Source organism: Macaca mulatta, chromosome 10, assembly GCF_049350105.2.
Source record: "Macaca mulatta isolate MMU2019108-1 chromosome 10, T2T-MMU8v2.0, whole genome shotgun sequence".
NCBI classification, from domain to species: domain Eukaryota; kingdom Metazoa; phylum Chordata; class Mammalia; order Primates; family Cercopithecidae; genus Macaca; species Macaca mulatta.
Window position 1 is genome coordinate 26,237,500 of NC_133415.1, and position 13,452 is coordinate 26,250,951.

The following is a 13,452-nucleotide window of genomic DNA, read 5'->3' on the forward strand; positions in this document are numbered from 1 at the left end:
AAATTAGTCAGTCGTGGTTGGGTGGGTGCCTGTAATCCCAGCTACTCGGGAGGCTGAGGTGGAGAATCGCTTGAACGCAGGAGGCGGAGGTTGCAGTGAGCTGAGATCCAGCCTGGGCAACAGAGCGAGATTCTGTCTCAAAAAACAAACAAAACACAAAATGCAGATAATGGGAGGAACCTACTTCATGAATTGAGGGTGAATTCAATGAGTAAAGTTCACCGCACAGTGTCAGACACATTAAGTGCTCAACACATTGTAGCTATTATTATCATGATCATTTTATTATGAACTGTGACGTTATGCATTGTGCCAGCTATCAATGTGTTTATTGCTTCTCGGCTCCAAATTCATTCTTAGATGTTTGCTCCTCAATAGCCTGGACATTTTTTTTTTAGACGAAGTCTTGCTCTTGTCACCCAGGCTGGAGTGCAATGGTGTGATCTTAGCTCACTGCAACCTCCCCTTCCTGAGTTCAAGCGATTCTCCTGCCTCAGTCTCCTGAGTAGATGGGACTACAGGTGCCTGCCACCACGCCCAGCCAATTTTTGTATTTTTAGTAGAGATGGGGTTTCACCATGTTGACCAGGCTGGTCTCGAACTCCTGACTTCAGGCGATCCAACCACCTCGGTCTCCCAAAGCACTGGGATTTTATCATTTCTCATTTACGCTGATCACAGAGCTGAGCTTTCCCAGTTGAGGGCGCTGAAGAAACACTGCAGGAGAAAGAGGCTTCTCTTACTGGTTCCAGCTGCTGCACCACTGGTCAGCGCTAAGGGTGTGAGGTGTCATGGGCCACATAATGGGATTCTCAGACGCTGGGGGAGGCTTTGGAACCCAGGTAAGTTTTCCCATTCTGGCCACAGGGAGAGTGCAATTCTTCCCAAGCTGATCTTAGGTGATGGTGCCCCTAGTGGTGACTGTTCCAACTGCCGCAGGGAGCAATCCCTGGTCCCGTGGAATTGAGGGCTCCATTGTCACCTGCTCAGGGGGGCCTCCTTCAACCACTCTGTTTCATAACAAAATCCCCACCTGTCTGGGCCCTCCCTGTCTCCCCTGCCTACTTTGTTTTCCTCCAGAACTTTCCAACATACTCTATTTATTATTTGCTTATTTTATTGCCTGCCTCCTAAGCTCCACGAGGGCAAAGCTTTTTGCCTGTCTTGTTCACTTAGAAGTGTCTAGCACAGTTACCTGGCCCACAGTAGGTGTTCAATAAATATCTGTTGACCTGAGTTGCATGCAGGTCAACCATGCCTTCCTGCCCGTTGCGATTGCACCGAACACCATGGAGTCCTTTATCTTGGAGGAAAAGCTCCAGGTTTTTAAGGACCAGCACAGGTCAACTTCCCAGGCTTCGTGCTTAGCAGAAAAAGGAAAAATGTGGGTTTTGAAAAATGATTCCCTAAAGTGAGGCTTAGGCACCCTACCACCTTCCTAAAGTACCCCAGTTAACTGAGGGGTGAAGCCAAGGAGAAGAACAAATGGATCAATCACTTTGTCCCTCAGGTCAGAATCCTGGCTGTCACTCACTTCTTAAACGAACTGGGATGAAACCTCCTCCGGGCTTGGCTTTGTCGATGACATAAGGATCATAGGGTTAGGGTGGGGTGGAAAGAGGGTCAATAAGATCATGTGAGCAAAACCCAAAGCCCTTAGTGCAGTGCCTGGCACATAGTAGGTGCACAATATATGATTATTTTTGCTGCCAAGCAGCCATTTCCCATTCTCCTGGGGGACTTGCTGGAGACTGTGGAGCAAGGGTTTGTGATTGAGACACCTCTCCCTGAGCCAAGGGGCAGGCTCGTGTCCCAAGTCAGAACAATCAGGCGCTCCCTCCGTAGGATGAAAACCTTAAACGAACGGCATTCTCTTTACCAGAGCAGCAGTGCCCTAACCACACTGTCCTCGCCGGGCAAATCTTCCCAAGAGATCCGCTTTCTGGCCTTCCAGAGCTGCCTTGATTTCATCCCATTTCCCAGTTCTCCAGGCTCCCATGGGCTCTGGGATCACACATTATCTTTCCAGTTTATTTCCTTTTGCCTAAGGAAGCCAAAGTCAGCTTCTGTGGCTTGCGATCAGAGACCCCTGACACTGACCAATGGGAAAAAGGGGGCTGTGGATCCACTACTGCAGGGAGAGGCACTCTAAGCTGTCCCCTAGTCCTTCTGAAGGAAGGCCTGAATACTGGGGGACCCTAAAAGGCATTGCAAATCCTTAACGTCACCATCAAAGTCATACAGGATCTTGGCCCTGCACCTTTCGGGCCAACATCCCACCACTGTCCCCATTGTTCACACCACTCCAGCCCCACAGGCATCTCTGCCATTTGTCACTGTTTAACTGGACACACTCCCTCCTCAGGGCCTTTGTATTTGCATTCCCTTGACTCAACTGCTCTTCCTCCAGAAATCCCCATGGCCTGCTCCTTTTCCTCTTTGCTCAAATGTCACCTGCTCAGTGGGGCCTCCCTCAACCACCCTACTTCAGAATATGATCCCCAGGGGTCTGGGCCCTCCCTATCCCCTTTGCCTACTTAATTTTTCTCCAGAACTTTCCAGCATGGTCTGTCCTTTGCTTATGTATTTTGTTGTCTGTCTCTTAAACTCCATGAGGGTAGAGCTCTTTGTCTGTCTTGCTCACTTAGAAATCTCTAGCACAGTCACTTGGCACAGAGTAGGTGCTCAATAAATATTGACCTGACTTGCATTCTGGGTGCATACAGTTAGGGACTTGGGGTGACCAGCGGCTCTCAATGGAACAAGCCTTTTCTCACAGAGCCCACTGCCTGCTCAGCCTCGGAGATCCTGGCTGACAAGTGCCTCCTGTTGGGGCCAGACTCCTGAGAAAACCCCACTCTTCCAGCAAACTGCATGTCCGGGAGGGAGCCACTTAAGTCCCGGCCTCTTCTGGATGGAGAACCAGTGTATCTTGGAAGACTCTTTTTTTTTTTTTTTTTTGAGATGGAGTTTCACTCTTGTTGCCCAGGCTGGAGTGCCGTGGCGCAATCTTGGCTCACTGCCACCTCCGCCTCCAGGGTTCAAGCAATTCTCGTGCCTCAGCCTCCTGAGTAGCTGGGATTACAGGAGCATGCCACCATGCCTGGCTAATTTTTGTATTTGTATTTTTTATTTTTTGAGACGGAATCTCACTCTGTCGCTCAGGCTGGAGTGCAATGGCGCCATGTTGGATCACTGTAACCTCTGCTTCCCAGGTTCAAGTGATTCTCCTGCCTTAGCCTTCCGAGTAGCTGGGTTTACAGGCACCCCACCATCATGTCCAGCTAATTTTTGTATTTTTGTAGAAACGGCGTTTCACCATGTTGGCCAGGTTGGTCTCCAACTCCTGACCTCAGGTGATCCGCCCACCTCGGCCTCCCAAAGTACTGGGATTACAGGGATGAGCCACATGCCCAGCCTAATTTTTGTATTTTTGGTAGAGATGGGGTTTCACTATGTTGGCCAGGCTGGTCTCGAACTCCTGACCTCAAGTGATACGCCCGCCTCGGCCTCCCAAAGTGTTGAGATTACAGGTGTGAGCCACCGCGCCCGGCTGGAAGACTCTCAATAATAATAAATAATAGTAATAACAGTAACAGTGGCAAGCATTTATGCTTGCTGGCCTTTCCCCCTGGGTCTGTATTAAGGGCTTCACATCCAATATCTCACTTAAGTCTCAGATCGTTCTGAGACCCATGATACCCATTTTATACCACATTATACCCATTTTAAAGATGAGAAAACAGGCTTGGAGAATGTCCGTAGTAGTCCCACCATTTCCTGCGACTTCCTGGAGCCTGGCCCACAGAGGAGGGCTCAGGAAGGACGCTTTCCTTCCTCGCCCTAGGGAACAGGGAGGGACCTGAGCGCTGGCGTGGAGGGTGGGGGAGCCTGAAAGGCCCGGGCGCTGGGTGCGCGGGAGCGAGCGTGCGTGCTTGGCGCGAAGGCTCCTGGCGCAGGCAACCCGACCGCCCAACCGCGCGGTGGCTTGCCTGAGGGGTGGGGCGGCCGCCTCGGGTCCTGACGTCGGGCGCCCTCCGGCCGTCACTCAGCGCTCGGCCCCGCCCCGCCGCGGCTGCAGCAGCAGCGCCGAGGCCGGAGGAGCCACCGCCGCCACCACCGCCGCCACCGCCACCGCCTCCCGGGACTCGGAACCCAGCGCTCGGAGCCATGGCCTCGACCCCCGCGGGTAAGGGGCTGCGGGACACGGGGGCGGCGGGAGGGCAGCGCCCGGCCCCCGCACCCACCCTAGGCTAACCCGCGGCTCTCGCGTCTTGTCCCATAGAGGCGGAGACCCGACAGAGGCTTCTACGCACCGTCAAGAAGGAGGTGGGTGCCGGGGTGGGGGCGCTGGGCAGGATTCCCCCGGGCAGGGGGCAGCACAGCCAAACGGGAAAAGAGCCTCCGTGGAAGGGTGGCCTCTGGCGGTGGGGGGGGCGGCCAGACCAGGTGTGGGACTCACCTGGGTAGGCATTGACCTCCCGCAGGGCAGGAGGCGCAGCGAGGGAGTTTGGGGATCGGTATAGGCGTGGGGAGGCTTTGGCCCATTTGAGGCTTTGTGCGGGGGCGGATGCAGCGTGAGGCCCCTCCAGGTGTGGGACCCACCTGGCTATGTCCCAGTAGAACGTCCTGTTGTGGAGGAGCAAGCAGGTGGGTGCGGTTCAGGAAGGGGATCTTCCAAGAGAGACTAGCTGCTGGGGGGACCCCCCACAGGGTGTGCTGGGGGAGGGGCCCTGATAGGGCTACCGAAGGTGGGGCACCCTTTGGGAAAAGGGAGAGGGAAAATAAAGCCTCCCTCCCCAGCCCCCAAATTCTCAGTCCTTGGAGCCACCTCCAGGAGCCAGGGGCCTCCCTCCCGGAGAGTCCCGGGTCAGTGAGCTGCTCACCTGGCAGTAGGGGTCCCTTCACCCCCTACCCCACACACTCAGAGGTGAGAATCAGAAAGGTTCTGCCATTTTTCTGCCCCTCCACTCTCCCTGGGGTCAGCGCGGGGGCCCAGTCTAATCTTTAGGGTTCATGACCAAAGACCTCCCAGAACCCCATAGACAGGGATAATTTGTAGTCCTTGGGGCCTGGGGTAGCATTTCCATGCCTGGACTGTGTGCTCTGCTGCGTACGCCTGCGTGGGTGAGGACCTGTGGCTGTGAGTATGTGCATATGAGAATGTCTGTGTGTCTGGAGATACCTAAGTGTATCTCTTTGCATCGTGTGTACACATATCTATGTGTGTCTGTGTATCTGTTTTTGTGAGAGTGGGTCTATGTGTGTGTATTGTGTGGTGCATGAGTCTGTGTGAATGAGTGATGCTGTGACTGTGCGTGTGTATCTTGAGTGGGTGTGTGGCATGTGATGCATGAGTCTGTGTGAATAACTAGGGCTGTGACGCCGTGTGTGTGCGTGTGTCTGTGTGTTGCCCTCCCCATTCTTCAGCCTCAGACCCCATTGCTGCTGTGTTTTTGTCACTTTTTAACCTTATGAGCACTTAGCCCAAGGCCTCGAATGGCAGCAGACCTTGTGGGCTGGCCTGGTTTGTGGGCCTGGCTTTCAGTGCGTGTGTGTGTGTGCGCGCGTGTGTGCACGTGTATGTGTGTTGTGGGTGTCGGCTGAGGTGGCAGCATCAAGCATCACTGATGACCCGTCCTTCCCTGCACAGTGGCAGACAGCCACCAAGGGCAGCCTGGAGGCTTGGACCTGTTGCTGCCCCTCCCTCCTCGGGGAGCATGAGTATGTGTCTGTGTGTATATGTGTCTGTGTGTGGCATGTCCTATTTTGTTTAAAGAATGAGCTCCAGGGCTGCTTGGCACATTCTAGCATTTTCGAATGAGACATGCAAAATACATTAGATCCCTCAGAAAGGTCCAGAAGTGTTCAGCTCAGCCTTTGTATAGGCTCCTGTGGGTACTCCAAGGGAGGTCTGTCTAGAACCTCTCTTTTTTTTTTTTTTTCCTGAGACGGCATCTCGCTCTGGGGCCCAGGATGGAGTGCAGTGGCACAGTCTCCGCTCACTGCAAACTCTGCCTCCCAAGTAGCTGGGGCTACAGGTGCCCACCACCACACCCAGCTAATTTTACAACTTTTTTTTTTTTTTTTTTTTTTTTTTTTTAGTGGAGACTGGGTTTCACTGTGCTAGCCAGGATGGTCTCGATCTCCTGACCTCATGATCCGCCCACCTTGGCCTCCCAAAGTGCTGGGATTACAGGCGTGAGCCACTGTGTCTGGCTTAGAACCTCTTTTCAACAGAACTCAGACCAACAACATTCTTGTGACTATTTCAGGGAAGGGGCATGTACCTTACAAAGCACCTGCTGTGTTTTTGTTCATGGTTTAACCAGACCTACATGTAATATGTAGATGTTTTGGCCTGAGGCAGCTTTTTTTTTTTTTTTGGTTTTTTTTTTTTTTTTGGTTTTTTTGAGACGGAGTCTTGCTCTGTCACCCAGGCTGGAGTGCAGTGGCCGGATCTCAGCTCACTGCAAGCTCCTCCTCTCGGGTTCACGCCATTCTCCTGCCTCAGCCTCCCGAGTAGCTGGGACTACAGGCACCCGCCCCTTCGCCTGGCTAGTTTTTTGTATTTTTTAGTAGAGACGGGGTTTCACCGTATTAGCCAGGATGGTCTCGATCTCCTGACCTCATGATCCGCCCGTCTCGGCCTCCCAAAGTGCTGGGATTACAGGCTTGAGCCACCGCGCCCGGCCGCAGCTTTGTTTTTAAGGCAATATTTGGTTGAATTGGGGAGGGGGCTGCAGGCAGAAGAGAACACCAGTAAGACATCTGGGGAAGGCTGTGGCTGAGGCCCAGGTCCAAGCTCAGCTACCATCTTCCCCAGTTTCCTGCATAGGTCCTTTCTCCTCTCTAGGACTCAGTTTCTCCATCTGCAGAAGGATGCATTGGTACCAGTGTCCTTCAAGGTCCAATCTGTGTCAGTCTAGTTTGGGTCTTGGGCTCAGAGAGGGGGAATAACTTGCCCAAGAGCGCCCAGCCAAGATGGGACTGAGTTGGGACTTACCCCCCAGGTCTTTTTGATGTCAGAGCCACACTTTGGCCCTCCCATCCCACAAACATGCTCATCCAAATCTACACAGTACCACACCTTGGACAGAATGTGTGGGTAGTACAGTTTCTACTGTACAGATGAGAACACTGTGGCCCAGAGACAATAAATGGCATTTCAAGGACACAGAACCAGTGTGGGGGAACAGGTTCCGGTCTTCTGTCTTTGAGTTCCTATTTAGCATAGGTACCCTAAGAACATGGCAACAACTCGGTTCCCCCCAAAGCATGTCTCCTGTCCTTTCCTTCCTTTGCTTACCTCTTTGAGGGGGCATCTCTCTCAGTGTCAGAGAACCAGTCTCCAGTGGAATAGAAGGGAAAGCTCTTTGCCTAGAAATCTGAGAGTCAAATCAGGTCCTCCTCCCCACTCTCTGGGTTCAGAGGAGCCACATCTCTGCCTGTCACAGCCTCACCCAGAGACTGCATTGTGTGTACACATATCTACATGTGTCTTGTGTGTATATCTGTCTTCTGTGTGTATATCTGTTTTTCCAGCCTTCTTTCTAGAAGGGGTGCCTTAATAATTGACATCTCTGGGCAGCTCTGCAAGGTTTGCCAGAGCCACTACAGCCACCAAGGGGCCGGCAGAGGCTGGGAGCTGGAAACTGTCCAGTGCTGGCCTGGGGAACCAGTAGGACCCAGCACCCATTAGGCAGGTCAAGAAGGAACTTCGGGCTCAACTAGAGCTGGATTCCAATTCCAGATATGTTTATTTACTAAGGGCTGTGTGTCAGACCCTGGGCTAGGTTCTGTGGATATAGCAGGGACAGGCCCCTTGTAGACAGGCCCTGTCCCTGTCCTCCTGGGGCTGACCTTGCTTGCAATGGAGGAAACACACTCCCAACAGATACTGTATCACAATTACAAGGATAATTACAGGCTGTGCACAGAGGCACCCGGGGCTGCAAGAATCCAAAACGGACAACTGACCATGTGCAGGGGCCCAGGATGTGATGTTTCAGAAGACAGGTGCAAGATGAGTAGGACTTTCAGGTGAAGATAGGGGGAGGTTGAGAGACACTAACAAAAACCATTCTTGGCAGAGGGTTTTGTACATGCAGAAGCTTTGTGGCTGCAGGGAAGACTGAATTTGAAGAAACCGAAGTGAGCAGAGCAGAGGGAAAGGAGAAGGGTGCAGATGCAGAGAAGGCAGAACGTATGGTCTTATCCCAAAAGCAAGGGGAAAGGAATGGGGAGGACATGGAGAACAGGGAAAGAAGGTGATGGAGCTGAAATTGATGGCCTGCTCACTGCACGATCTTGGACAAGATCTGTCTTTACCTTTATCAGTGTGTGGGTTTCCGTTTATTCATAATGGGGATGAAAATGATTCAGCTGGCAGGATAAACCCTGCGAGAACACCCATCACGTTAGCCTGAGCTCCTCCAGGGTAAGCATCCTTTTTTTTTCCTCTGTCCTCAGTGCCACCAAGAGAAAGCTGGAAACAAGGTGGCCTCAGCTGCAAACAGTGTGGCCTCAGCATGATTTCCTCCAGTTAAATCTCACCAGCTCTAGCTTGGCTCCTTCCTGACTTCCTTTACCCTCCCTGCCAACCCTTAATTTTGTTTTGGTTCCCGGAGCGAGCAGGGACTGGCTTCCCGTTGCCATGACAACTGCCATTAAAGGAGCCAGCCATGTGATGCCAGTTGATAATGGAAGCAAAGTGACTAACTGCCTTGTTTTGCTGCCTCTGGGCTGGGGCTAGAAAGCCTCTTAATTGGAAGGGAGAATGCAGGGGCTGGTGGCAGGCAGATGAGACCCCAGGAAGGAGACAGGGAGATGAGGCAGGTCCTGGAGGGGAAGCTACATTTAGCTCTGCAGACTGGAGCTGGTGGAAGGGCTGTAATTGTGGAGCCCTCGTCACAGCTGCTGAACAGAGCCTGTTTGGAGAGCTGAGTCTTCCAGCCTCTGGGTTAGGGGCGATGAGGTGGGAGAGGAAGGCAGGACTTGCTAAGAAGGTTGGAGGAAAGCGAGAGAAGCAATTGATGTTACCATGGGGACTCCGCAGTTTTACTGGGACCCAGTGGTTCTTAATGAAGGGGAGCAGTTTTCTCTCCCGTCCCTAGGTTGGGTTGCCAGATAACTACCAGGTCGCCCAGTTAAATCTGACTTTCAGATAAACAGTGAGTAAGTTTTCAGTATGAGTGTGTATTGCTAAATCTGGCAACCCTACTCCAGGGGACATTTGGCAATGTCTGGAAACATTTTTGGTTGTCACAGTTGGGGGTGCTACCGGCATCTAGTGGGAAGAGGCCAGGGATGCTACTCACATTCTTGCAGTACACAAGACACCCCCTCAGCCCACCACCACTAGCAGCACAAAGAAGTGGCCAGCCCAGAATGACAACGCTGTTAGAGCAACAAAACTTGCTCCCTGCTGACCCTACCCATCCTGCACCCACCGCACCCTTCCCTTTTCTAGGCTGCTCTGATACGAATGTCCTATTCTTGAACAACTCATTCTCACTGCTTTTAGATTGTCTTGGATGCATACTTGGAGTCCAGAGCCGGGGCAGGGGTGGGCAGGGGCAGTGAACGAAGTCTTGGCTCCCTAGCCATGTCATTTTGGGAAAACTTCCTCAGAATGCCTCAGTTTCTCACGTGTAAAATGGACTTAGGCCATAGGAGAGAGAATGGACTATGTAATAACACTAGTAATTCCTGGCCAGGCACGGTGGCTCGTGCCTGCAATCCCAGCACTTTGAGAGGCCGAGATGGGATGATCACTTTGGGCCTGGAGTTTGGGACCAGCCTGGGCAACACAGCAAGATCCCCATCTCTGCAGAAAACAAAATAAAAATAGCCGAGCATTGTAGTGCATGCCTGTAGTCACAGCTATTTGAGAGGCTGAGGCAGGAGGATCCCTTGAGCCCAGGAAGTTGAGGCTGCAGTGAGCTGTGATCACATCACTGTACTCCAGCCAAGGCAACAGCAAGACCCTGTCTCAAAAAAAAAAGAAAAAAGAGAAAAAAAGATATTATGACTGGGTGTGGTGGCTCATGCCTGTTAACAGCACTTTGGGAGGCCAAGCCAAGTGGATCACTTGAGATCAGGAGTTTAAGACCAGCCTGGCCAACATGGTGAAACCTCATCTCTACTAAAAATACAAAAATTAGCCGGGTGTGGTAGCATGCGCCTGTAATCCCAGCTACTCGGGATGCTGAGGCAGGAGAATCGTTTGAACCCAGGAAGTGGAGTGTGGTTGCAGGGAGCTGAGATGGCGTAAATGCACTCCAGCCTGGGCAACAGAGCGAGACTCCGTCTCAAAAAAAAAAAAAAAAAAAAAAAAGGCATTCATAATTTCCTAGCTGTTTGCTGGGGACTTCCGGCTTCCTCTGTCCTGGGCACTGTGCCGTGAACTTTCTGAGCGTTATCCCCTTCACTCCTCATGAAGGAGAGAATCATCATCTCTTTCCATGATCGATGAACTGGCGGCAGAGAGATGTTACGCAGCTCGCTTTGAGGTCCCACAGTCAGTCCGTGGGGAAGTCAGGATTCAAACCTCACATTGCCGAGATCTGGAGGGATGGCCTCGTGACCTTGGCTTACAGTGAGCAGTGGTGGGGAGCTGTGAGCTTCAGAAAAGTCCCTGAAAACACAGCTTGGCTTCAGGCAAATGCTGGGGAAGGAAATGGGACAGGAAAGGTCCATTAGTTCCAGCTTGTTTAGGGCTGTACGTGCCAGGCTGTGACATTTGAACTTCCCACAGTGGATAATGGGGAGCTATAGAAGATTATGAGCAAGGGAGGGTTGTGATTGGGACTGTATTTCAGGAAGTTTCATCTAATAGCAGGGACCAGGATAGACAGTTTCTGCCAGCTCTTAGAAGACAACTTTCTCCCTCCCTCTGTTATTTTCTTTCTCCCCCACTTCCTTCCCTCCCTCCCTGCCTCCCTCCTTCCCTGCCTCCCTCCTTCCTTCCTTCTTTCTTCCTTACACAAATATTAGTCGAGCATCCACTATGTGCCAGGCCCTGTTCTAGAAGCTGCAGACTGAGAAGTGAGTAAAGCAAAGTCGTTGCTCATATGCCCTCATTCAGTGTACAGTATAGTGGCAGAAGGGCATATAGAGAAAACGATAAATATATATTAAAGGTAACAAGGGCTCCAAGGAAAATAACAGCTGGAGAGGGATGGGAAAGGCTTGCCAGAGGAGGTGGTCAGGGATGGCCTCACTGATGCGATGGCGTTTGAGCGAGACCTGAAGGAAGGAAGGGGAGCAGTGTCAACATCTGCAGGAAGTGTGTGCCTGGCAGAGGGAACAGCTTATGCAGAGGCTGTGAGTTGGGAACAGACCAGCTGGGAGGCCAGTGAGGCTTGGAGTGAAGAAAACAAGAGTAGAGATGAGGTTTGAGAGAGCGGGAGGCTGATTGTTCAAGACCTTGTCCATCGAAGGCTTTGGCTTTGACTCTGGATGAGATAGGAGCCATGGGAGTATTTTGAGCAGGAAAGGAACAGGCAAGTTTTGGGGACAAGTCGAGAGGAAGCAAAGACACCAGATGATCAGATAAGACAGGAAATGTCTGCCTTTGCTGAGCTTTCCATTCTTGGGCTGGAATCACAGCCCCCCACCCACTACTCGTCCCACTGTGCCAAGGAGAGACTCCAAAAATGCGTGTGCTTGAATGAATGCAGGAATGCCAGGTGGGCTATTTTGGGGCTCTCTGATGCTGGCAGGATTGACTCACATCAGCTTGCGTATGTCGCGTTTGCCGGCTTAAGAGAGCTTTGAAACGCTCTTCATGAATAATGCAGCCATATCCACCTGAAGCGTTTTGATGCTTTTTCAGGTCTGGCAACCTGGCTTCTGGGAGCTTTTGCTAGTGATGAGCATCTGCGGCAGCTTAGGCACCCTGGTTCGATGTGGCGAGGCTGGCAGGAGGGCCCCTGGCTTGCTTGGCCGTGTCTCTTGTACCATATGGCTGGGCCTCCCCCAGCCACCTCATGAGGTGCTCCAGGAGCTGGTGGTAGCACTTGTTGCTGGGTGGCCGGCAGGAAAGGGCATTTTGGTCACCCTTAAGGGCCCCCAGTTGCTGTCTGCAGAGCCCAGGATGGGAAGTGAGGAGACCTGCCCTTGTTCCAGTTCTGACCCCAGCAATGGGTGTGGCTTCTCACAGGTCCCTTCTCAAGATCTCATTCTCTTGCTTTCTAAGTGGACGAGGTTGGACAGCTCCAGGATTCCAAGAACCTCAACTCATCTAATTTGGCCAGCGTCACTCTCTGAGAGCCAAATCTTTGTTTTTTCCATTCTGAATTTGCCAAGTGTTTATTTAAGACTAATTAAAACTAAGTAGCTGGTAAGACTTTTGAAGTGCCTTCAGTTCACTCAAGGAAAACCAGGGCTTAACTAACACCATTCTAATGGGATAAATATTTAAAAAACAAACAACAAAAAACACAAAACTAGCATATACTGAGCATTTTATATCAATGATTTCTTTTAATTATTGATCCCCCATGAAATAGATAACACCCCCTCTTTTATGGATGAGGAACTCGAGGCACAGAGATGGCAAGGAATTCGCCCTAAGGTCACAGAGATTGTCATTGATACAGCAAGGGGTCTGGCTGCACAGTCCTCCTCTGTTATCACTCTGAAGCTAAAACCAGCAAAACCCACACAGGGTTCCAAGCTCCACTGAGAGCGGGGGATCAGGGAAAAGGCCACATTTTGGAACCAGACAGTCCTACGTTCAGATTGTGGCCCTGCCATTTAGTAGCTGCATGAACCTCTTTGACGTTCATTTCCTCGTGTGTCAAACAGCAAGGGCCTCAGCTACCACTACGGTGTCACTGTCAGGCAGTTGGCAGTATTTATGGAGGGGCCAGGCACACCGCATGGCTCACCCTTTTGGGAGTAAGCTGGACTCAATCCCAGAAGGACACTTGGCTGCCCTTTCTGGTCGCATCTGAACTTACAGATGCCCTCAGCGCAGGATCTTGCTGTCTCTAGATAAGCCCGGACGTGGGGGTGCTGCAGCCCCCAGGGCAGTGCTGTGGAATGAGTCAGAAGAGATCTCTCTTGCGATCCAAAAGGACAAGACCTCTAGTGGGCTGAGTCTTGGCTGGCTGCATCATCATCCTGGGAAGGGCAGCTGGGTCTTCCCTCTGGGGCTGGCTGCCCATCAGCTCCTGGAGAGAGTCCCTCAGCCTAAGGAGCTCAGAGTCCCTGGTGACTTTCCTGGCCCTGCACTTGGTTGCTGTGCACACCTGGGCAAGGGGGCTAAGAATGCTAAACTCAGATGTGGGGCAGTGTATTTTTCTTTCACTTAGTGATATAGAAGATGAGATGAATATATTTCTATGTTATTTCTTTCACAATTTTGCAGGAACTCAGATTGTGGGTGTTTACAAAGAACAGTAACGGTTCCTTTTGCAGTAAGGCCTTATTGAGAAAATGGAT

The 13,452-nt window shown here is 51.7% G+C and overlaps 1 protein-coding gene across 2 annotated transcripts in view; it reads left to right on the plus strand.

Moving 5' to 3' along the window:
* The first annotated feature begins 4,073 nt into the window (after positions 1-4,073).
* Positions 4,074-13,452, plus strand: part of SGSM1 (small G protein signaling modulator 1) — a 119,728-nt gene continuing 110,349 nt past the window's right edge. For both annotated transcript variants that reach the window (XM_015149942.3, XM_015149944.3), the window contains exons 1-2: positions 4,074-4,189; positions 4,286-4,329. In XM_015149942.3, the coding sequence (XP_015005428.2) occupies positions 4,171-4,189; positions 4,286-4,329 (63 nt within the window). In that variant the 5' untranslated portion in view covers positions 4,074-4,170. The remainder of the gene's footprint in view (positions 4,190-4,285; positions 4,330-13,452) is intronic.